This window comes from Clupea harengus, chromosome 19 (assembly GCF_900700415.2).
Source record: "Clupea harengus chromosome 19, Ch_v2.0.2, whole genome shotgun sequence".
Lineage (NCBI taxonomy): Eukaryota > Metazoa > Chordata > Actinopteri > Clupeiformes > Clupeidae > Clupea > Clupea harengus.
In genome coordinates this window covers 9,113,648-9,140,159 of record NC_045170.1, presented here as the reverse complement: position 1 = coordinate 9,140,159, position 26,512 = coordinate 9,113,648, and the positions used below count along the sequence as shown (strand labels likewise).

The 26,512-nt window shown below is 45.5% G+C and overlaps 1 protein-coding gene across 3 annotated transcripts in view; it reads left to right on the top strand.

Annotated features, from left to right (window-relative positions):
* The window catches only part of ctdp1 (CTD (carboxy-terminal domain, RNA polymerase II, polypeptide A) phosphatase, subunit 1), a 94,091-nt gene that overhangs the window by 26,089 nt on the left and 41,490 nt on the right, over positions 1-26,512 (top strand). For 2 of the 3 annotated variants that reach the window (XM_031586706.2, XM_012832921.3), the window contains one exon: positions 5,747-5,918. In XM_031586706.2, coding sequence (XP_031442566.1) covers positions 5,747-5,918 — 172 coding nt within the window. Of the gene's footprint in view, positions 1-5,746; positions 5,919-26,512 lie in introns of those variants that run through there. The other variant, XM_031586707.2, reaches the window with a different exon arrangement.

Below are 26,512 nucleotides of genomic sequence, written 5' to 3'. Positions count from 1 at the left end.
AATGTGATTTGTGTGTGTATGGGTGTGCCCGTTCTCTCTGGGTGTGCTTTTCCCTCAACCAAAATGAACGATCAATCAGAAATCATCATATATTTGTACGCGTGTTTGATGGCCTGTAAATTAGCGCCCCGGTGCCATAAATCGGCAGACGCCCTCCGCTGTGGGAGAGTAATGGGTTAATTTCAGTGCCGCGCTACGCCCATTCTTCAGGCCGGCTGGAGGGCAGTGACACAGGGGCCAGTCTGTGGGAGATGAGGAGATGATGGAGAGGGAGATGGAGAAGAGAAAGGGGGTGGGTGCTGTTTGAAGAGACAGGGTGCAGATGTGTGTGTGTGTGTGTGTGTGTGTGTGTGTGTGTGTGTGTGTGTGTGTGTGTGTGTGTGTGTGTGTGTGTGTGTGTGGATGTATGTGCCTGGTCAGTGAGTCCATGTGTTTTTTGGTTGTGTGGTTTAAGGAAGGCCGGCATGTTCTGTGTGATGAACAAACTAGTCAGAAATGCAGAAGTAGTATGGCGATATAAACATATCAGACAGTTTGTGTCTTGATGTCTGTGCACATGTTTATACTTGTGTGTGTGTGTGAGTGTGTGTGTGTTTTATTGGGTGGTGATACAGGATCCCCGTGGAAGATCTGATGTGTCAACATCTCATTCTTCACATAGCCCACAGCCGGAGGGGTAGAGTTTTATTTCAGTGAAAGAACTGTGTGTTTGTTTGTGTGTGTGTGTGAGATCTATTGCTTCGTCATTGTAACACACAAAGATAATCTCAATTTTCGTCAGAGAATTTGCCACCAAGTTCACATTTATGGAAAGCAGATTTCTGTGAAAAGCTTCAGTCGTGTTGACTTCACACAGGCCGGGGCTGTTTTTGTCAGGGCTCACTGCACTGTGGCAATTCATTGCACAAACACACACCCACACCTGCACACAATCACATTGTAGGAGCACACCACACACTCCTACACACACACACACGCACCTCTGGCTCCATTCAGTTTGTACGACACTGTTTACAAAAGACAGAGTGACAAACTAGCTTTAGGGAGAGCACGCTGTTCTGTCTTGCATGCATGCACACACACACACACACACACACACACACACACACACACACACACACACACACACACACACACACACATAGTCTGTGTGTCTGTGTGGTTCTGTATGTGTGTGTCTGTCTGTGTGTTTGTCACTTGGGGAGTGTGTAGGTGTGTTTGCATGCATGTCTGGTCCAGTAAAGCCTTTCTCATACAGGAGATCCATGTGTAGGAGAGCTGTAGAAGTCTGATCCTCTAATCCTCTGCCATACAGCATGCCCGTGTGTTAGTGTGTGTATGTATGTATGTATGTATGTATGTATGTATGTATGTATGTGGTCTCTACCTGGAGCAAATAAAGCCTTTCTGATGTATTATGTGCAGTGTCTCACAGGTTTGAAATATACTATGGTGTCAGCCGTCGTAAAGTCCCAGCAACCCTCCCGGCACAAAAGTGATCTACTACATGTGGCGAACAATAAATATGTGTGAACTTTAGCCTTTATTTTGATTTATTGAATATTTCTATTCATTTCACATAATATATTTCACAGATCCAACTCCCCCCTCCATCTAACCCACATAGGAAAAGTAAGACAAAGTAAAGTAAATAATAATAATAGAAGAATAAAACACTCTTTAGTGTGTACAAAAACGGTACTGTTTGGAACTGGCCACCTGCACCTAGCTCTACTGCACTGGGACCTGCTGCTGCCTCACACTCTCCCTCTCCCTCTCTCTCTCCCTCACCCTCTCCCTCACCCTCTCCCCCTCCCTCTCTCCCTCCCTCTCCCTCACCCTCTCTCTCTCCCTCACCCTCTCAGTCTCACTCTCCCTCTCACTCTCACTGCTTGTGCCAGCAGCTTCACTGGCAGACTACAAAAGAGAATAACCTCTATAACTATAATAACTATTCAATGGAGAATAAGCTTGAATCTAGTTTGCTTTATGGCTTTTGTCTCACGGTTGACTGCAATTGTAATTTCACGTCAAATTAATTGACACGTAATTATTGAAGCATTTATTTATTGCCATTTCACGCTAAATGCTAATGTTGGCCAAGTGCCCTGTGGTGCTGTGCGTCTCTCTCTTCCTCAGCCTTGTGCCTTATTATCTTCAATATTCATATCTGCTAAGGAAATGCATGAAGAATTAGTAGTCTATCCTTAGCTCAAGTTAGTCTGTGTCTTTCTAACTGCCATAGCCAGAAGCGAAAACTAATTATAATCTTTAGCCAGGACAACTGTGCTGCATGTTTCGCCAAGGCCAGGTCACATGTGCTGAATACACGCTTGAGTCGTGTGGCTACCAACGCAGCACAGTTGCCACTTTCTTTCACTACCAAGGTCAAAGAACAGTTACACTATATGGAGGAAAGGAGTCCGTGCCGGCAAAACATCCACTATGTCCACCTAAGGCCCAATGTAGTATTTACCTATTTAGCTACGCAGAGAAGACATAAATACATAAAGACATAGATAAAATGGGCAACCTTTCACAAAAGCCAAGCGTGAAAGAAGTGCCATTTGTGTTAGTTAGACTCAGTATCCCCCCATGACCACATGTGTGCATCTTTCGCTCTTTCTGTGATGAGAGCATCTGTGATTGTCATCAGAGTAGAGCGAACAGGTACGGGACTGGCAGAGTGAGGGGGGGTTGATCAATCGACGGTGGAGGGGGAAAAATGCTAAAATGGGTCACCAAATATACTTTTGCGGCCATTCATTTAACTGGGTGGTCCACCAAAGTAAAGTCTATGTGTGGGAAACAACGGTGTGAGTGTGTGTGAGCGAGAGAGTGATATATAATACTTAATTGTCCAGTGTTTTTTCTTTCTTTTCTTTTTTTCTTTTTGCACATACCTTGTGTTCTAGGTCTAATCAGAAATAACCCTTGTGTAGAGGTGTGTGTGTGTGTATGTGTGTGTAGAGGTGTGTGTGTGTGCTGGCTCCTCTGTAATGACTGCTTGTGTAGATGTGTGTATGTGTGTGTGTGTGTATGTGTGTGTAGAGGTGTGTAGAGGTGTGTGTGCTGGCTCCTCTGTAATGACTGCTTGTGTAGATGTGTGTATGTGTGTGTGTGTAGAGGTGTGTGTGCTGGCTCCTCTGTAATGACTGCTTGTGTAGAGGTGTGTGTGTGTGTGTGTGTGTGTGTGTGTGTGTGTGTGTGTGTGTGTGTGTGTGTGTGTGTGTAAAGGTGTGTGTGCTGGCTCCTCTGTAATGACTGCTTGTGTAGAGGTGTGTGTGTGTGTGTGTGTGTGTGTGTGTGTGTGTGTGTGTGTGTGTGTGTGTGTGTGTGTGTGTGTGTGTGTGTGTGTGTATAAAGGTGTGTGTGCTGGCTCCTCTGTAATGACTGATTGTCTCCACTCTGAGAGTGGAGTGGACAACGTCAGTCTCCCAGGCAACCGCCGAAAGCTCTGCGATAAGAGACGTCACGCAGTTCAAAATCAAATTAATAAACGGAAATAGCGGAAAAAAGGGGGGAAAAAACTTTCTTTTCCCTCTGCAGTGGGCAGGAGTCTCTCCACCATCAGTAACTCTTCTTTCTTACACCATACCTTCCTGACATGTCACCTGGGGCAGTAACTCTTCTTTCTTACACCATACCTTCCTGACATGTCACCTGGGGCAGTAACTCTTCTTTCTTACACCATACCTTCCTGACATGTCACCTGGGGCAGTAACTCTTCTTTCTTACACCATACCTTCCTGACATGTCACCTGGGGCAGTAACTCTTCTTTCTTACACCATACCTTCCTGACATGTCACCTGGGGCAGTAACTCTTCTTTCTTACACCATACCTTCCTGACATGTCACCTGGGGCAGTAACTCTTCTTTCTTACACCATACCTTACTGACATGTCACCGGGGTATAGCACGGTGGCTCAGTGGTTAGCACTGTCGCCTCACAGCAAGAAGGCCCTGGGTTCGCATCCCGGTCCTTCCAGGTCGTTCCAGGTCCTTTCTGTGTGGAGTTTGCATGTTCTCCCCGTGCCTGCGTGGGTTTACTCCGGGTACTCCGGTTTCCCCCACCATCATAAAGACAGGCATTGCATTGCGTGAATATGAATGAGTGTTGGTGGTGGTCGGAGGGGCCCTTGGCGCTGATTGGCAGCCACGCTTCTGTCAGTCTGCCCCAGGGCAGCTGTGGCTACTGAGGTAGCTTACCACCACCGGTATGACTGTGTGTGTATGACTACTGGACTCTGGACTCTGTAAAGCGACTTCGGGTATATAGAGAAGCGCTATATAAAATTGAATTGATTGATTGATTGATATATGACTGTATTCGGAAAAACAGAAATGTGTAGGAAAAAAAAGTTAAACTTTAAAGCTGATAGGTGATAGAATTGTAGCATGTCTGACACGGTCTACCCCACAAAGCTGTGTGTCTAACATGTAATTACCCTACTTGCAGCGTTTAAATACTATCCATCAACAGTAGCATGAATGTAAACGCATAAGAAACATGGGCAAGATAACCTTACGTTATATTAAATGGAAGTCCTGCTGAGTGCTCCAAACCACCATCACTGGTACCGTCGGCCAGTAAGTTCCCCCTCCATGAAGAGGATGTTAGTTCCCCCTCCATGAAGAGGATGTTAGTTCCTCCTCCATGAAGAGGGCGTTAGTTCCCCCTCCATGAAGAGGGCGTTAGTTCCCCCTCCATGAAGAGGGCGTTAGCGGCTAACGGTTAGCCTGGTAAATCTCATAATTGGCTGTGGCCAGAGGAACACGAGGCAGCATTGTTCAAACTCTTGTAGACACAAAGTCTTTGTTTCTTGTATATTTCACTTTTCACCTTTCACCTTCAACTGTTACCTTCAATTCCTCCACCGAATTTTCTTTTATTCATTGGGAGTGTCTGTTGCCTGTTTCAGTCTGTGTCTCTTTCTTGTTTTCTTTCTCTCTTACATTCTTTTTTTTTTTTTATCTCTCTCTCTCTCCTCACTTTGATTTGAGGAACTGAAACTTTATTCATAGACAAATGAATTGTGTGTTTACAGCACCCCACAGTGCGCTCGTAACACCTGTCCTTGACTTGTCGTCTCCCCGTTCTTTGTGATTTCTCAGTGTGAACGTGCAACACACACACACACACACACACACACACACACACACACACACACACACACGAGAGAGAGTGGTAGTGGCTCGTATAACCTGCTCTCAGTGTGATGGTACCTTGTCACAGGAGCGTAAAGATCTCAGCGTGTCTGATTAATGTAATGGTCCTTACCTGCGGAGCCTACATGGTTTGAGTATGTGAGGTCATGGGTGGTGGGCTCAGTTATCTCTCCCTATGGAAATGCTTTCATTTTCAAACCATCCCCGACGCTTCAGTATCAACAGTGAAGTGAACAGTAAAGCTAAGCTACCTTTAAACGAAAGTGAATTATAATGGCAGTGATTCACTTAACAGCTGGTTCTTGATTCCTGAAGTCCAGCTCCTCCTGGCTGCGTGTCAAAAGTGCCTTTGAACAAAACATTAAAACACTACTCCCAGTGGGCAGATGCAGTGCTTTGCATGGCAGCCTAAGCTCCTCAGACAAGAGCAGTGTTTTCTAAACATTGTATAAATGCTAATGACTACCTTGTACCCATTTACTTGAGTGCCGGAGTCTTAAAACACTGAAGACATGCACACGTCTGACAGCGACACGTCTGACTCATGTTGATGTTTACTGGTGTGTTGATTTACAGTGTGGGGCAGTCGCAGCAGCAGCAGGGGCAGTCGCAGCATCAGCATCAGCATCAGCAGCCGCAGGATGATGAGCAACCAGGCCCGTCTAGACGAGATCGGCAGCCCAGCATGTCCGAAACCCTCCCCCTGTACATGCTCTGCAAAGAGGACATGGATAGCATGGACAAGGAGGTAATACACACACACACACACACACACACACACACACACACACACACATATACATACATTTACACACATATACTACAAACATACACACATACTTACACACATACACTAACAAACATAGTTATAGATATACACTACAAACATACACAAACATACACACACACACACACACACACACACACACACACACACACTACAAACATACACACAAACAGTAACAAACATACTTGTTGGTACACAATAAAAAGAGAACCTGCTCAATTTACAGTTCAGTGTGTAAGCCTAGGTATTTCCGTGGACTTTTGGGCAAATCCTTGCCTGTAGTTTCATCAGTGTTTTCCTAGTAGGTGTAGGTTTAGTGTGTCTCCAGTGTCCTCCTTTTCAAACTTCAGCTCAGGTTTTGAAGTAGATTCTCACAAGTCGGTGTCGCAAGAGAGGCTATCCAAAAAGTTGAAATTTCACGGCTCGGTCGGAAGACAAATGAGATGGGAGGAGACAGCACACCATCCCTCACACATACTGAGGAAGAGGCATAATGTCAACCAACCTGCCATAAGTGTATACTATATATGTAATACTTCTGTCTAAAACATAATCTGAATACTCTTCCTGCACATACTTTTCAGACCCTACATACCCAGTAGTGTGTGTGTGTGTGTGTGTGTGTGTGTGTGTGTGTGTGTGTGTGTGTGTGTGTGTGTGTGTGTGTGTGTGAACTTGCTCCACTATATTTCTGTGGTATATACGAGTCACAAACTCATTGTCAGCACACTCCCTGTTCTACATGGTATAATTGCATTTTTTTCTCAGAAACAACCAGATGCCATGCTCTGGAAAAATATCTGATTAATTCTCACGGTAGTAGTCCTCGGATGGTGCACAACATGCTCCTGCGCTCTCTCGCTCTCTCTCTCTTTCGCTCTCCTCCCCCCCCCCCCTCTCTCTTGCGCTCTCTACCTTTTCCTCTCTCTTCCTCTCTCTCTCTCTTTCTCTCTCTCTCCCCTCTCTCTCTTGCGCTCTCTTTCTCTCTCTACCTCTCCCCCTCTCTCTTCCACTCTCCCTCTCTCTCTCTCTCTCTCTCTCCCTCTCCCTCTCTCTTCCTCCCTCTCTCCCCCAGACTCTGCTCCCAGCATTGGCTGTCTCATGCTCGGTTTCCATTGTGTAGATGCAGAGAGACCTGATGGAGAGGCGCTGATAATGATGCTTCTTAATGAAGTGAGGAGACTAATGTGTTTGTGAGGACGGCCGCAAGAGAAACAGAGAGAGGGAGAACAGTCGACTCGAGAGTAGAAAGGGGATTGACGGCTACGGGGAGGATCAGGGTAGTTTGTGAGAGAGACGGGAATAAGGCATATCACTCAGATGGAAGAGATGAGGGCTGGAGTCTAGTGGTAATGTAATTTCAGCCGAGTGAGTCACTTAAAAAGATAGTTGGGTGGGCATAGACGTGTGTCTGGCATAGAGGCGGGCAGGGCTGGTGTGTTGGCACTCTGCGGTGCCTGGGATTGATATGCCCGTGCCTGCTCGCTTGACTGGCAGAGCTGGCAGACGGCTCCTGTAAGTCCCTGTGTGCCAAGCGCAGAAGCGGATCACAGGTGTCGGGGTTGAGCTGAGCCGAGCTGAGCTGAGCAAACAGGGAAGAGCAGCGAGCAATGAAGTCTCTGTAGATTAGAAGAATACAGAGTATCATTCAGACACACGCATGTACACCAGTGTCATTCTCACACACAAACATAATACACAATTCATCAGTTCTGCCTCCGCACACACACGCACGCACACACACGCACACACGCGCACACACACACACACGCACACACTTAGTTGGTATTCCTGTCATGGAACAGTGTTGAACTTGTGGGGGCTGTTGTCTTTTGTCTCCCCAGAACATGTGCTCTGCTGCCTTTGAAGCCCCGGGAGGCTGATTGTGGCCTGTTTTGACTTTTAAATGAAAGGCTGCAGGCTGCCTCTAACTCTTGGCACACTTGCCAAACCCCTCACCCCCAACCCACAACACACACACACACACACACACACACACACACACACACACACACACACACACACACACACACACACACACACAACTCCACAGACAGTGTGAAGACAACAAACACCTCCCACTACCACTTCAAAACACATGCAGCACTGTATCCTGTGTAGCTTCCTTCCTCTGGAGTTTGTGTTTTAGATGTACACTGACTTTCTACCTAAACATCATATGGCCCAATGTAGTCTATACCTATTTAGCTACGCAGAGCTACGCACTCTCCCTCTCCCTCTCCCTCTCCCTCTCCCTCTCCCTTTTCCTTTCCCTTTCCCTCTCCCTCTCCCTTTCCCTTTCCCTTCTCCCCCCCTTTTCTCTCTCTCTCTCTCTCTCTCTCTCTCCCTCTTGCTCTCTCTCTCCATCCATCCATCCGTCCCTGGCACACACACCTGAATGGACAGGGATTGGGAGTTTTGTGGTACTTTATACAAATGTTGTTTCTTTCAGTTGTGCCAAACAATGTATTGGCGCCTGTGTCTATGTGTGTGTCTGTGTGTCTGAGTGTGTGTGTGTGTGTGTGTGTGTGTGTGTCTGGTTGTGTGTCTGTGTGTGTGTTCCTGAACTGTTTATGAAGTTCTGAAGTCTCTACCACCCCCTAATTTATTCATGAGCGGCTGAGGTTCCTGTTGTCCCGCGTTGTCCCCATTTGAAAAGCGCCGGTCTCCAAAAGCTTTTAGGCAGAGGAGGGCTAATTAAAAAGCCACAAAATTATCCGGTAACATCAGAGTGGCACAGTGCAAGCCTCCGCTGGCATTCAGCCACGCTTTGTTTACCATTTCCAAGATCCCCCCTCTGGATGCCTATCTAGCCACATGTAGAGGAGCATCTGGAGAGAGACTCGCTCGACCATTTTGATATTTTTTTCTCGCTCATTGTCATTCCTCTTTTCCTTCGCTGCTGCCTCGCACTTTGTTCCTCTCTTTCAGCATCTCTCAACTTCTGTCGTCAGTCTCTCTCTCCCTTTCTCTGTCTCCCTTTTATTAATTACTTCATCTGATTCTCTCTCTCTCTCTCTCTCTCTCTTTCTGTCTTTCTCGCTCTCTCTCCCCCCCTTACCTCACTTTCACATATGCTGAAAAAAAGCTGACGAAACAACTTTTGAACTTGTTTTCCCCTCATGAGCTGCTCACCGGTCTCCCCTAAAACTTCACTGCAGCAGCTCCTGCCCGCGGCGCTCATTGAAGGACCTGCAGGGACTTCATTTGAGTTCCAAATGTTTCCTTTACTCACGCTGAGAGCTGCTGCCAGCGGCTGTTGTACCGGTGAGAGGGTGAGGACTCGGAACTTTTGTGTGAACTTTGCAGCTTTGGAGCTAATGGCACAGCTCTGAAGAGAAAGCAAGCTGGCACACACACACACACAAACCACGCTGACACACACACACACACACACACACACACACACACACACACACACACACACACACACACACACAGAAACCAAGCTGGCAGGCAAACACACAGAGTTGCTGAATAAAACAGTAGTGACATGAAAGGCTATAAGTGTGAGGTGGTCTTGCTGACTCAGCAGTCTTTCTTTCTGTTTCACATTCTCTCTTTTTCTCCCCTACTCCCCATCCCTCCATTTTGGGCTTCTTTTCCGCTTCAGATTGTGTATGCAGTGCTGATGCTGAAGGTCTATGTACACTGTGATTGGCTCCCCACCCCCCACTGACATCAGTGCCTGGGCTGTGCCTCTGGGCTGTGATTGGCTCCCTACCCCCCCACTGACATCACTGAGCCTGCGCTGTGCCTCTGCGCTGAGACTCGACACGCCATCCACCCCCAAATCTAAATCAATTGAATGATATACACATCACTTATATTGGTCATGGCTGGGCTGATGATGTCCTGAACACACATATACACACACACACACACACACACACACACACACACACACACACACACACACACATATAAACACACACACATAAACACACACACATAAACACACACACACAGAGACACACACACACACACACAGACATACACACACACACGTAATCACTGACTGTTTGAGGAAGGCAAGTTTAAGTGTGCCTGCAAGGCGGGGGAAAAAAATGTAAAGTTTTGTAACCCAGTTGCTCACGGATACGGCTCATGACTCTGGCGAAGTGAAAGTGCAGCGTCAGGCTGTTCAGTCAGAATGGATTTCATTTTGTTCTCCCTTCTTGCTTGCTTTCTTTTCATCCCTTCTATTTTTCCCCTCTGAAGTGAGGAAACAGGGGGGTGTGCGGTCCCCCCCCGCCTCGAATCAGTGACCTAGAAACATCGCCTCTGCGCCTCTTCTGACACCGCTTTCCTCCACACCCTCTCCCGCTCTGTCATGTTTTCTCCTCATTTCCATTTCCACGCTCCCTCGCTCCGCCGGCCCGTCTCCCCTCTGCCAGAACCAGAACCTCCGAGCCGCTCACCCTCGTCTGTCGCACTCGCCCTGCCAATTAGTTTTTCCTCAGCACTGGTGTCTCCCTTCTTTCCATCTTCTCAGAAATATGAACTCTGGGAAAATTCACCCCTAACATTCTCACGGGAGGCATTCATAAGAGTACTTCACTACTTCGCTTAAGGTGATCGCGAAGACTAAGGTGTTCGCGTTCGATCTACGCCTGTCAAAAAAGTGAACACCGACAGTGTTTCATGTCTTGGTTACGCTCACATGATCAAGGCGTCTGTATGTGGCAACGGATAAGACAAGACACGCACCATGCAGAAATAGTCTTTTTAGTTATGTTTGTTTGTAACTCCTTAAACTCTTTCAAACTCAACATTTTGAAATGTCAAATGAATGACTTAGAAGGGCACTCGGAGAGCGCAGACCTCCGCAAAGGCCAAATCTCGCAATTTTCCCAAAAGTGAAACTTTGCTGCTCCAAAAAATGGAGTGGGTTTTTCCTTGGCCCATGCTACACCTTTTTTTGTTTCAAGAAAATCGGGTTAGTAGTTTTTGCGTAATCCTGCTTACAGACAGACAGACAAACTGCACAGAACACTGACACACATGGGGGTTTGGTTCTGGTATTACCACAAACTGCAAGGTGTCATTCTCCGAAATGTCTACAATGCTGCGGTCCTACAGTGAGGTGGCGGTCGGAGCTGGGTTCTGTTTCCCTTATGTTGTGTTCCCGCCTCCACTGCAACGCCAGCAGCCGCCATGTCCCTCTGAATTATATTAGGATTTTTTTTAATAGCATTTCTATCACAAATCGAATGAGTCAGCGACATGCGTTTCTATATTTCTGTGTGTGTGTGTGTGTGTGTGTGTGTGTGTGTGTGTGTGTGTGTGTGTGTGTGTGTGTGTGTGTGTGTGTGTGTGTGTGTGTGTGTGTCCACTGAGGCTGCAGTTTCCCTGAATCATTTCCATTCTTCACTGAGAGCTGAGCGACCGGGGCCATCCTGGGGCAGTGTTCTCACAGGCCCCTGTGCACAGTTTCATCACATTTACACATGCAACTTTTCTGCTGTGTCAACCACATTTTTTGCCATCGTGACGACGTCCACACACCCCGCACACACACTCTCCATCAACTAGATGGTGTGAGATCACTGTAGTCAACAGAGTGTGGAAATGCAATCAGTCCGCGGAAGCACCATATTATTTGCCACAGCACTATGAGTGATGTGGTTATGAGGTGTTGACTTGAACCCAGGTCTACAGGGTCTTAAACCTGCACTCTGACCGCAACGCCAAAGAGCCAGACTCGTTGGTATGGCACTCAGAGAACATACTCATACTATGTGTAGTGACAGCACTCAGTCAGAGGTATGCTCAAAGTGTTGCATTCTCTGATGGTGGAGCACTGGTCTTTTGGTAGCCTTTGATCAGTCTTGTGAGTACGATACAATCTTGTAGCCAAAGGGTTGAGATTTTATATTGTTACTTTAGTGTAAGGGTTGTGGGTGTCTGTACACCGATCGTTAAACGGCGCCTGCACCATCATGTCCAAACCTGCCGTGGCATGCAGTAGCACGACCCCGTCCTCTACAGAGATCTATTTTTGTCACGTGAAGCCACTACTCTGCACACACTGATAAATGTCCCTTTTTAATACTGAGATTTCTCATCCTGTGAGAGGAGAAAAGATGTAGGGGGGGACAGAGACAGAGAGAGAGAGAGAGACCGAGAGACAGCCTGCATCAATCACTGCTCGTTAATCGGAGTGAGTGACTGGGAGGAACAGGACCATGAGGCTGCCTGCTTGTGTTTACTAGCAGCTCCCACTCACTGGATAGTAATGAACAGTGCAGCTTTGGTCAGCACCAGCGCTATCCATAGGGACAGGCTTTATGCACACACACACACACACACACACACACACACACACACACACACACACACACACACACACACACACACACACACACACACATACACACACACCCTGTGGCATATAGAACAGTCTTATCACCTGAGGTGATGAGACCACAGACTACGTGCGAAACATACTGATGTGATGGGAACAGTAGGGCATGAATGGCCAATGACTTGTTGTTGAAATGTGGCATTTTGGAGCCGGTTGGGCTGTCAGCCTCTGTGGAGTTCAGACAATGACCGTCCCTCTCTTTTTTTCTCCTCCATTATTTGCCTGTTTTCGTGAGAAAATAAGAGGCACATTTTGGGGTCATGCAGAGCTATGTATGAGGCTGTGTGCATTCCTGGGGAGTAGGGGATAGGCAAGTACACACACACACACACACACACACACACAGACACCACACACAGACACCACACACCACACACACAAGTGCCTGAGAGCACAATGTACAGGGTAATTACATTTAATTACCTGCATATTATAATGTTTACGCTGTTGTGATATCATTATCCCACACAGTGTTGACATGTATATGCTGAAAATTGTATTTCCATATCACACTGTGCTTTTCTTAGTGTGACTGTGGAAACGTTGCAAATTGACGTTTATGCCTGAATGGTGTGGTCAGGTGGTATTTCAACAATGCAGGAATTATATGGCAACAACAGAATGGTTTTCGTGAGTGTTCTCCTACTATTTAATAGTAGGCTGAAGGCAGCAGGAAAAATGTAACATGGATCGTGTAGAGTATAAAACAACTCTTCAGGTTATTTGACAACATATGAAAGTGTGTGTGAATAATAGATATTACCATCATTCTTGCATTTTGTTCTGTTCATGTAGGTTTATTTTTTTACAACATTTAAGCCACATCTCCTGCTTCTTGTCTGAAAGCCAATGCAGCCTATTGTGACCTTTGAATTTGACCTTACATACAAAGGACAAAACCATCCCTTACATACCATGCCGCAGAACATGGAAGTTATTTTTTTGACACTAATGCATTTGAGCCTGCTAGATAATGTGTGTTTAAAATGTCATCCACTGCGCCCGACCTCGACTGAACGTTTCCCCTGACATTCTGAAACATTCTACAAGCCTTGCTTGGGGGAAGGGGAAAAAAAACTTTTAATTGCTTGCGCTGAGACTATTTGTCACTCCTGAATAAGCAAGGTTCACATTTAAATGTCACTGTTCCAGCTGTGTGTCTGGCTCTCTCCAGGTTCCAGACGGAGGTTTTGAACTCAATTTCCCATAATGCCCTTTTTGTGGTAATATCACCAATACCCCAGTCTTCTGTGTGCCCGAAAGGTAGTTGTTCTGTCGTAAGTGCTATCGACGTGCAGTCTTTGCTACTTATTTCAGCTCAGGGAAACTCAGAGAAGAAGGGTGGTGACGGTGGCACCGTCACTACAGTGATCCATCCACCATGTATTGATGTATTAATTAAATTCAAATGTGCTTCATTGGCATGACACATAGGGCACTTGTGCGGCCAAAGCAGTAATTCAATACATACCGTATTTTCCGGACTATAAGCCGCTACTTTTTTCCCACGCTTTGAACCTCGCGGCTTAAACAACGATGCGGCTAATTTATGGATTATGATACCTGTGACTGTATACAGTGGCTTTGTGTTTACGGTGGCTTTGTGGAGCTAGGATGCTAGCATGGATGCAGCCGCATGGATGCTTAGCTCCACGCGATTTCTCAGTATCTCTCAATAACTTAACTAATGTCAAAATAACCACAGTCTACCAGCGTAGACAGAACACAACTCAAAACACTTTAGAAAATAAAATAAAAGTTTACAACAATACAAATCCAGTCTTCAAGTTCTTTAGCTCACTGGTTTCAAACTAGCGTCTGTCTTCAATCTAACGTTCTAGCTTCTGATTGACTCTTGCGACTGTGCGCTCTTAAAGCAACAGTGCACTTATCTAACTGGCAAAACTAACTATTGTATTAGTTTTGATATTCATTTTAGCCTGTGTAAAGTTAATTTGTTTCAATGTTGCGGTAGTCACCTGCGGCTTATAGACATGTGCGGCTTATTTATGTTAAAAATAATTATTTTTAAAAAATTCAGTGCGTGAGGCTTATATTCAGGTGCGCTCAATAGTCCGGAAATTACGGTAGTGTGTGTGTGTGTGTGCATGTGTGTGAGTGTGTGCATGTGTGTGTGCATGTGTATTTATGAGTCTCTGTGTGTTTGAATGATTGTGTTTATGTGTGAGTGATTGTAAATATGTGGGTCTGACCAGTGTACCAGTTCTGTACTCACACCTGTCGTCTGGCCTGTTGTGGAGAATGCTTGTTGTTTATTTGGGCGTGAGAGAGTGTGCTTGGTGCATGTGGGTCTACCATGGGTTGTTTAGCTGCGTTACCTGAGCGCATAAGGACAATCATACACAAGTACTCAAGCTATCCATGCACAGACAAAGGTCCTTGCTTACTTTGGCTTCTGTACTTCTACTTTTCTTTCTTTCTCCCTCCCTGCTCCCATCATTTCCTTCCTGACTCCCTTTTTCTTTTCTTTTCTTAAGCCTGTGTGCTGCCATTCATTTACCCCTTACTTTCACCGGAGCCAGTCAGCCATGGGCGGTGGTGATTGAGTCGCTCAGTCCTAGCCTGCCTGCAAATGAGACTGAGGAATGACAGACAGCGTCCTGCAGTGCAAAACATTGAAAAGTTCAGCTCAAGTGGAACGTTTTTTTGCCCCTATTCTATATTCTGGCTTAGCCCTGATTAGACCACTGTGCTTGTTGTCAAGATGTACAACCTGTTCAAATTATGTAATCATGTTATTGGAGGAGACGAGTGCTTTTCTTGAGGATTTTTCTGGAACACCCGTGGCCGCCTAGCTGCATAAGTGCTATAGTTAGCCTATGTTGGCAGGGTCCAATAATGACATTTTAATTTGAATCATACTTTGCCCAGTTTCCTCCATGGCATACGGTTCTAAACTTTGTAGAACTTTTCAGTATAATGCATGTGTGAATGTTAAATTACAGCTTAAAGTACAGTTGGTACTGAAATTAAAGGAATATTTTACCTGCACGCCACTCAGACACATTTAATACCCTAATTATAGCTCATAGTGGGCTATAGAACAGGGGTATATCACAGTCTGACTGTGCTGCCATAGACATCAGTGTGTTAGCTTCAAGTAGCCGCTATCATCCTGTTAGCTTGAAGAAGACGCTATCCTGCAAAAGAGTTGAGTCTCTTTTATACTCAGTGCCGTATCATCAGCCCAAACCCAGGCTGACCTCTGCTTGGCCTCCTCTCAACTTGCCTATCGTTGACTCTCAAGCAAATCCCCTCGGTGGAGAAAATGAAATTAGACGGCTTTTCCTCCGCCACCCAGAATCTCCTTTCTTTTTTCTCTTCGACTTTTATATTTCGAACCCTATAAAAATATCCCATGAATAAACCATATAAGACAGCCAAAGGGAGAGAATTAGCTGCGCCACCAAATAACTTTCCTTCCCTCCGCTCCTCCCCTCTCCTTCTGTCCTCTTTTTCCACCCCTCTCATCACCACTGAGTCCGATCTGCTTTACTCTTCCCACCCAAGAGATTAATGACGCCTTGGCCGCGCATAACGGTCAGGGCCAAATTCTGCTCTGAAATCGTCTCAGTAAGTGGGGGAAAAGGCTTTGTGTTGTTCCTTCCATTGTGTAATGAAGTGTCGAGCACCAGCTTGTTTCTGCTATTCAGAATGCTTACGTCAGCTACTATTTGAATATCCACGCTGTTTTGTCGTGTCTCTCATTTGAACACACTCTGTTCTGTCTTTCATCTCTCCACACACCCACATGCACACGTGCCCACTTTGCTTTCATCACCACGTGTCCTCAAGAGAGGTCACCCTGAAGAAATAAAAACGTGAAGACTTCTCCCCCTTTCTGCTCTTTCTCAGTTACTGTCTCTCTCTCTCTCTCTCTCTCTCTCTCTCCCTCTCACCCTATCTTGCACCCCCCTCTCAGAACATTACGCAGTTCTGTATTTATACCCCAAAAAAGTTTCACTCCCAAAGTACCCCTCCCTCCTGAGTCATCAGACCCAAAGCTTTTTTCTGATGGAGCACATTAGGTTATATAAGCTGCCAAAGGCTGCTTGCTCTGAGGGTGCACGCATGAATCGCAGCGGTGATTATAATTGTATGATACCAAGGTAAACCTCCACCACCAGCGCTACCCCCAGATGCCAAAGGAACCCCACTCCCCCGTCCCCCGTCCCCACCTGAGCCTCCAGCAGCCTGGCACGGCGGCTAATGTGCCTCGGAGAGAGTTATTATACCGGGCTAACGCAGGTCGATTCGTTGCGCTTGTCAGATCGTAATCAGCCATGCTGTGTGCCTTTAAGAACAGACGCCTGTTTGGAGCAGACTTGGGGTTTTAATTATTTATTTGTGTCGAGGGGTGAGATTTTGGATTATTTTTTATTTATTTTTTTGCTTTCTTTCTGTTCTCCAGAGAGAGAGGGAGAGAAGCGGGAGGGATAGAGAGTGGCTGTTATTATTTGATAAAGACGTAATCGTGCTCTCTCTTTTCTGCATTACCCCAGCAGTAGTTTTGAAGTGAAAAGAGATAGAAGTCTAGAAGCTTTTTGAGGTTAGAAAGAGAAGTCCAAAAACAGCAGCAGCTCAAAAGTTAAGTTTCCATCCCTCCCGCCATGTGTTGTTCCCAAAAACACGTCTTTTGAAGTGTGGGTATTGCCACCGGCTCCATGTGGATTTCCTTTGGAGACCTCACAGCAGTATCCCACACAGGCCTCCCCATTGGAGGACCATTGAGCTGTAGTTTTCTGTGGTCATTGTTATATAGTGTGGCAGACTTGGAACAGAGTTTTTGGTCTTTGTAATGGAACTTCACTTGAGAGTATTGACCGACTCGAGCTGCAGGCTCTCTCTGTGGTTTAGGCTCATTAAGGGTTGTTGGCCGGATCAGCGATGGAGCCCCCCCCTGCAGTCCTGGAGCTACATCTTATCGACCACATACATCTGAAGGCCAGAATCCACACACTGTGGGGGGTCTGCATGAGAATCTTCAAAAGGATGACGTCTGACTTCTGCGTTGTGTCCTTTGGGATTGAGTCGTGTGTTTTGTCTGAGATGACGTGTGTGTGTGTGTGTGTGTGTGTGTGTGTGTGTGTGTGTGTGTGTGTGTGTGTGATCCGAGGTGGTCTAATTAGGGTGATAATTACCCTCCCTTTTCTTTTTCCAAAAAGACAGTGATGACTAGACATGCTGTTACCATCACCTCCAACTGCCTGGGCCTGCTGCCCTCCACGTTCTCTCGCTCCCTCCCTCTCTCATCTGTCTGTTTTTACCCCGTATCTCTCTCTTCCCTCCTCTCACTTGCGTGTATGTTATATGGGAGGTTTCGATGACACCACAGGAAGTGTCAATGAGACCACAGGAAGTGTTAATGAGACCACAGGACGTGTTAATGAGACCACAGGAAGTGTTAATGAGTGTGTGTGCTGCTGTTCTTCCTCTGTCACCTCCTCCGGGCTCCTCACACAGGCCCTTGGTGACTTTGTGGAGAGAGAGAGATAGATGGATGCTAAACTCCCCAAACTTTTTACCAAACATTTTCTTTTATCTTGAGGATTAGAGCATCATTGTGCCTTATTTCAATCTAGGGCACACCGCATAGGATTCTGTTTTGTTCAGTCGTTTATTATCACTCTTTCACCCACTCTTCCTCATCCTCTCTTGTTCACTCTTTTACCCACTCTTCCTCGTACTCTCTTTTATGGTTTTCCCTGTACGGTGTACTCTGTCGTTCTCTATCTGTCTTCTTCTCCCTTCATCCAGTCTCTATGCATGAGTATAGTGTATATATATATATAAAACTCTTTGTCTTACCTTACGCAATGGTGAAATATGAATGATACTGACTATATTTTAACGTTAGTTATCAACATTCTCCAGTAGCCCAAGATCAAAAATTCAGACAACAACGTTTTTTTGTTCTGATTATGTTTACATTAGAGCTGCAACGATTAGTCGACGAAATCGACGACGTCGATTGTGAAAAATGGTCGACGATGGTTTTTATTGTCGACGCGTCATAAAATATTAAAAAAAACATTTTTTTTTTTATTATTTTTTTTTTTTGGCAGACGCTAGCAGAGCTACCGGTGATTTTCATTCGGCATTGCAATGCACTATAGGAAGTGCGAAATAGTGCATCTTTAACTAATAATAATTGACCATCATTGAGAAAAATGGAACAGAATCTGCAAATAGCCTAGCATACAAATCATGCACCGTTTTCTTTGCCCTCCGTTCTCGTACCTTCATGTGCTGCATATCAGAAATGGCCGACTGAAAAGCGAATTATTCTGAGACGGCTCATGTTACCATGGAAACAATAAACAAAGCTAGCTTTAGTAGCTGCTGCATATGAGATATGGCTAACAGAAAAGTTGTCATCTCAATGATGGTCAATTATTAGTAGTTAAAGAAGCACTATTCCAGTATTTCAAAGAGAATGAGCTGGGGGAGCAAGGTTTAAGCTTACATGTTGGAAAACAGAACGTCTCATGGAGGATGCTTGCTAACGCTATTTCAGTTATGTTAAGTGCAATGTAGTGAATCAGTGAATTATCAGAGTAGCCTATATTTTCGTTTGTTCTGAATAGTTAACCTCCTCCACTTAGCATTCTTCAACAACAAAAGTTTGTGGAAAAAAATATTTCATAAGTTGAATTTGAATGTCACTTGCAACCCAGTTATTCTTGCGTTATTTTGCACTTGCAGAGGCTTGATTGCTAATTTGAGTTACTTTTAAAACTTTATTTGCACTTTCTCTTTACTTTTAAAAGCATATTTGCACTTTAATTTGTATTACTATTTAATTTATGTCTTTTGATGATTACATTTGTTACCCAAATACATTTGAAATTCAAATTCCAACATTTTGAATCGTTATTTTAATTTGCTATGGGAAATAATCGTTAGATTAGTCGATTAATCGAAAAAATGGTCGATAGATTAATCGATTACCAAAATAATCGTTAGTTGCAGCCCTAGTTTACATATAGCGGGTGTTTTTTTCTTATATATATATACATTTGGTGAAACCTGGTCATCATTAGTAAGCCCAACTGATAAGTCATATTTGGTCATATTTGCTTATATCTATATCTTAACAACATTCATTTGTTTAGCCACATTAGTGTAGTAGCCTAGTCTAAGAAAAATCCGTTGACGGCTCTTCTCTGCTCTCAACTCCCTCAAAAACTTGCTGCACCCTAACACCAAACAAACCACCATGGGACATGTAGTCAATGCTAACAATGAACAATATTTAGAAACGTACCCATTCTCAGTTCTTGCACTAGCATCGCGTGATAAACGAGTACTCAGTGTTGATGTAGAAACTCATGAATTGATGGTGCGGCTCGGTTACTCGAGTGCTCTGTGCAGCCCCAAGAGAAGGCCATTCCTGATTGATCGCTTTCTCTCAGATAAGACTACAACCGAGCTCCCCGTCACCCCACTTCTCTTAAAAGAATACAACCATCCATCACGCATGAAGTACACATTACACCACTTTAAGGGGAAAAAAAACGGCCTCTGATAAAATCTCCTCTGCATTTGGCCTGCTGTCTTGTGCCCTGCCAACTCCAACATTAGGCTTGTGGTGTGCGTTCCTCTGGCTCTGGTTTGGCAACTCTGGGCCGACTGGCTCTGGTGCGGATTGGTGCCACTACCAGATGGTCAGAGGGAAGTACCGGGCCGTGAGAGCCAGGGGCTGTTGATGCGGATGCGAGGCTCCAGGACAGCCTTGGCGCTGCCAACCCTCAACCCTCAACCCTCGGCGCTGGGCAGCCTTGCCCACCCTCAGTGAGGATGGTAGATGGTGCCCAACTGTAACACTGGGATGTGATGGATCGATGTGGAGGGGATTAGAGCCGCTTGCTTCCACTCTCCATTTCCAGACCTCATCTTTACCTCTGTGTATTTCCCTTTGTCTGTCTGTCTCACACATAAACAAAACACCAAACCATATACTATATATATACCATATACTATATATATATACCCATATGCTATGCACACTCCCTGCACACCACTGTGCACAATTACCTTTTGTCAGTTTTTGAAACACATATTCTCATACACTTTTATATTTATATTCTCATACATGATTTTCACCGTTGGTAATGGACTGCAATTATATAGCACTTTTCTTGTCATAGCGCACTCAAAGCGCTTTGCAGAGTAATGCCTCAAACATCTATCCACTCACGTTGAGCTTGTCCCTCACTTGTCCCTCACTTTTCCCTCGGACCACTTCTTCTTCTTCTTCTTGGCATTGCCTCCGTTGACTGAGTCCTTCTCAGAGTCTTTCCCCATTTTTGCGTCTTTGGGAGGCATGATGTTTCTCAGTCATGATTTCGTTTTGCTTTCTTTCATACACACACATATGTACAGTTCAGTCACCTCACCCCAATTTCTGTATACAGACACACAGACACACAGACACACAGACACACAGACACACAGACACACAGACACACAGACACACAGACACACAGACACACAGACACACAGACACACAGACACACAGACACACAGACACACAGACACACAGACACACAGACACACAGACACACAGACACACAGACACGGTCCGTGAGCTGCCTGGGCTGTGAGGCTCTGATAAGGCATACTGCCATTTGTACCAGCAACTCTAGAGTAAATGTCAGTGTGGTGTCTAGCCAGACTTTACAACCACTATGACCACACAGTCACACTTAAACATACACCGACTAACATTCATTGTGTGTGTGTGAAATTCAAAGAAATGAATGAAACCGCTCTCTCTTTCTCTCCCTCTCCCTCTCCCACCCCTCACCCCTCACCCCCACCCCCTCCCTTTGGAACCACCTTGAAAGTCACCGGTGCTAAGGTACCTCTCAGTCGTTGCAGTAGCTTCGGAAAGAACCTTATGATAAACCCTGCCATCTGTTCCTCTTATTGAGACCAGTGGAGAGTGTTGACATCTGTTTACTGGGGCTTCTTGTTCTGGTTGCCTAGGCATCACATCACTTATCAAGTACTCACAGCTCTGTTTAAGTGCATCTCTGAGCTCCTCAACAGTATGGTCTGAGATGGATGTTTTTAATTTAAAGGAGAAACTCGCTCTCTCACAACTCGTATGTCTTTTCTCTCTCTCTCTCTGTCACACACTCTCACTCACACACACACAGCTGTTTGATGAGAGCAGACTGGCTCGTCTGCAGCAGGTAATATCATGAAGTGGACCCATCCCCCCCCCCCCAATCCTTCTGCCACAGACAGATGAGGCTCCATTCTTTGCCACTTTTAAATGCCAGACGGAGGTGGGAAGCTGCTGTGCTTAACCCTGCTTTTTCCCCCCGCTCTTCTAAATGCTAACACCTGTCTGAAGACTGAGAGAGAGCTGGCTTAGCTGTGAAGGGTAGAGACTGTGCTTGACCCTCGCTTTGATTGGTGGAGAGTACCCAAAGGTCAGGAAGTTTGCTGGCTATTTATTTATTTATTTATTTATTTATTTATTTCATACAGTACAATGGCAAATTGCCGCGGATCGCAGTATTGGTTGTCTTGGCATAGCATATAGCATAGCGTACCCTTTCACATTTCATTGCCAACAGAATTTTTTACTGTCTAGTACCATTAACAATAGTATATTTGGAACGTTCAGGCAATAATAAACATTTCAGCGACTCTCCCTGCTTGTTCTACCTCCTTCTCTCACGCTGACTTTCCGTGGGTCTCGAGGCATCACATCGTGTTATAGGAGGGCAGATTCAGGAAATGCCATGCCACCACAGGCCGTCCCCCTCCTCTCTGATTGGTCCATGCAGCAGAACTGACGCTAAGCAGGCTTAGCTGGTGGTCAGGCAACCGTCTCCCTTCATCACTCAGCTCCAGTCCTGTGGGTCGGTGTAGATCTCAGGCAAACCCAACATCACCACCCTACTTCATCACTCTCACACACACACACACACACACACACACACACACACACACACACACACACACACACACACCATCCTACTTCATCACTCTCGCATCCACACACACACCATCCTACTTCATCACTCTCGCATCCACACACACACACACACACACCATCCTACTTCATCACTCTCTCATCCACACACACACACACACACACACCATCCTACTTCATTACTCTCTCATCCACACACACACACACACACACCATCCTACTTCATCACTCTCTCATCCACACACACACACACACACACACACAAACAGACACACACACACCACCCTACTTCATCAATCTCTCGTCCACACACACACACACCATCCTACTTCATCACTCTCTCGTCCACACACACACACACACACACTACTTCATCACTCTCTCATCCATTTCCCCAGCATTATAACCTTCTCTCCTCGCAAAGTAAACATTCCCTTAGCCTGTGTGAGATGGTGGAGAGTAACTACTTTTTTTATGATATTGATGAATCAAGGAAGGGCATATCGCAAGAAGGACTGAACTATCTTCACATCAGCAATTCCAATGCAGAGTCTTAATTAAAGCAGTTGATCTCTTGCCATCTGTTTGTTTTTCTCCTCTTATTCGTCCTTAACGTCGGCCCCTCGTAACTTCCACTATTTAGCAAAGCAGAGCCGTATTAAATTGCTGCCTCTATTATGTGGTAACCTGTGCAGATGTGATATGGATGTTGAAGTCACTCATCTAGCACCGTCTCATTTGACCTTGTCAGAGGTCACGCGTCCCCGTACAGCCACATAATCACAGGCTGTCGTTCGCCCTGTCACTCACACCACAACATGACTCATCGGAGGTCACTGTGATCAGGACGGGGGTCAGCCAGAGCCACCTGTCTCCTCCGCCGGTCGGGCCGGCCTCGTTCCGCTCCTCTCGCTCCGCTCCACAGGATGAGTCACTCCGCACTGGCGTCTCGACTCCGGCATCTGTCCCTGCAGAAGCTGCAGCTCCAGGAAGGTTCCCCGTTGATGAGTGGCTGATCGGGGTAGTGTGGGCTCTCAGGCGACCCGACAGGCTGCCTAATAATGTTAGCCTGACTGCTGTCTGCACAGATCGACTCAGCCTCACACACTCCCCGTGCCTCATTCCATCATCGCACCCTCCCTCTCCCTCACCCTCTCTGTTTCTATTTATCTTGAACATGTATACTCCCGTTGACTCATGTCTCCTTTCTTTTCTTTCTCTCTTCCTCTTCCTCTTGTTTCTGATTTAATTTCCATCCTCTCTCTTTCTCTCTCTCTCTCTATCCATTCTTTCTGTGCCCTGACTGATCTGTCACTTTCTGTCTTTCTGCGTTTGTAATGCTCACAGGTTTTTGCAGATGTGGTGTTTTGCAAACTCATTCATTTGGCATTTAAATTCAGCAGTGTCCAAAGGTTTGTGTGCCAACCTGTTGATGTAGCTCTCAGTTATATGAGTCAGGGAGAGAGTTTTAGTTAAGTTTCCTGCAGTCTCGACGCTTTGTGCTTCTCGCTGTACTTTTTTCTCAGACAGACAAAATAATGTGGGTTGGATTTATTTTATCTTGTGTGGGCGTCCTGCCTAGACCAGTGGGAATTGTGTCCCTCCAGGTAGAAGAACAAGAATAATATTGGATTGAATTTCTCACCATGTGAGATTTGTTTTCTATTGAAATTACCTCAGACTCTGAGGCTTCAGTGCATTTCTCCTTTCTCTTTGACGTTCACACTTCGTTCAATATATGTGTGTGTGTTTGTGTAAGAGAGAGCACATTTGTCTACAAGCCTGTGTGTGTGTGTGTGTGTGTGTGTGTGTGTGTGTGTGTGTGTGTGTGTGTGTGTGTAGAGCTTGTGTGTGTCTATATAGAGAGAGAGAGCACATCTGTCTACAAGTATCTCTGAATATGTGTGTGTGTGTGTGTGGAGAGAGAGAGAGCACATCTGTCTACAAGTATCTCTGAATATGTGTGTGTGTGTGTGGAGAGAGAGAGAGCACATCTGTCTACAAGTATCTCTGAATATGTGTGTGTGTGTGTGGAGCTTGTGTGTATACCTGAATGCTTTGAAGCAGCAGTACTAAATGGGCAAGACTCCTGAGGGTAATTGCTGTTGTAAATGCAGGCCGTGCTTTTGGCCCTGCTGGCAGCAACAAGCATATGGCCTTTGATCTGAAGCAAGCCTCCAGCACAAAGGAGCAGCCAGTGATGCTCACAGTACTGCGGGGTGTGCTCATGTTCTCATTCTTCTTGCCTGGTTTCTCTCTCTCTCAGTCTCTCTCCCTCTCTCTTGCTTGCTCTTGCATAGATACACTCCGTCTCTCTCTCCACTGTTCCATCTCTCTCTCCACTGTTCCATCTCTCTCTCCACTGTTCCGTCTCTCTCACCACTGTTCCGTCTCTCTCACCACTGTTCCATCTCTCTCTCCACTGTTCCGTCTCTCTCACCACTGTTTGAACGCTGTTCCTGGTAGACTCATGCCTTTTTGTGTAAAGTTTCTCTAATGCACATATTTTCTCTGCCCACCCCCCCACTCTCTCTCTCCCACCCTTCTTTCTTTCTACAAACTCTTTTCATGTACACTTAGGATGGGTTCATCCTTTTGAGTCACATCCTGAGAGACTGCAGAGCGATGTTGCTGTCTGTTGTGTATCTTCACCCGGGGGAAAATGCAGCCGTTCAACTTCATTACTTTATTAACAAGGACGCCACTCCCCCTCTTTATTTGGTTTATGTGTTGTTCTGGATGGGAGTAACCATTTGTCAAATCTTTTTTTTTTTTTTTTTTTCCTCTTTCTCAATGAATGCAGTTGCTATTTCAGAAACCAAACCACCACCACCACCTCTGGCTCACCTCTCGCTCTTACCTTTGTTTCCGTCTTCTCTTCTATCTTCTTCTTCTTCTGTCTGTCTCTTGTAGCTGCGCTGAGAAGCTTTGATCTCTCACCTGATCCCCAACCTCACGAGGGATCAGTGCAGTTGCCTCTGTGTCTTAGCAGACACCCGTCCCACGCAGGGTGCCGTCATTCCCCTTCCACATAGGAATGCCATTAGTGTATCGGGGAAAACCGCATAGGATAGATAACACATTTTCATTCACAGTCTTCCATAACGATGAACTAATGTGTGTGGTCTACTCCCACCAGACTGTATGCTACGAGCAAGAACCTCCGCGAGACAGGAAAACATGTAAGGTCTCATGCTAATTATGAACTATCCTAGTTATCGCTAGCTTAGGGAACCATTTAAAGAGTTGGCAGTTCCTGGGGTGTGTTAATGTTAATATTATATGCCTTTTCCTATTATAATGTTACAAGTTAAATTGAAGAGGATGAAACATAACTAACTATCATTTCATGTCATTTAAACTGTTGAAGGTTATTTTAAAAGTTTCCTTGGCTGGCTTGCTGCACAGCTGGAACCTAAGTTTAATTTCTCAATCAGTTTATTAATAAAAGGAAGTCTTGGGTTCAAAGCGATCACAATCACTTGCGTATGATGGATTAATGGCTTCACACAGACATTAAACAATCCTGAGATAAATAATGGGACATCAGTGGGGCAAGGGCTTACTCCGATATCAATGTAGTGATTGAAGTCCCCCCTTGAAAATACGTTAATCAAATGGTTCCAATTCCCAATGGAGGATTACTGGTAATGATACTAGGTCACTAGGGGATAGATAAACGACAAACTTCATCGTTTAGTGTACGTACCCACACGACATCATAACACTAAATAAACGCTCAATAGATGGCAATCGAATGCCCTCCGCCTTCTGAAGGGCTGAGAGTACATTCCAAAGCCAAGCCTGCTCCCAGCAGGTGCTTCAACCAACAGCAATAACGTAAAGCAATCTGGAGAGCGATGGTGTCTGTTATTGAGAGAGAGAGAGAGAAAATTACAGAAGGGAAAATGAGTAGTCTCACGGTCTGACCTCTTCACTGCAGTTTTGTTTTGTCCTCCTCTCTTGTGCCATCTGTTTTCCTCCATGGTGCTTGTGCTTCCTCCCTTGCATTGTAAGTCTAGATGTCATACAGTGAAAATGAATTGTATAACAAACCCAGCTCCGTTTTTTTCTCTCTCTCTCCCACTTTACTGCTTCAGACAACCTTGGAATCAATGTAGTGCATTCATCAACTCTTTGAGAAAAAAAAAAAAAAGCCCTGACCCGTTCTATGTATTGCACAGAAGATGCTATTGACATTCTGTGCCCCCTTGT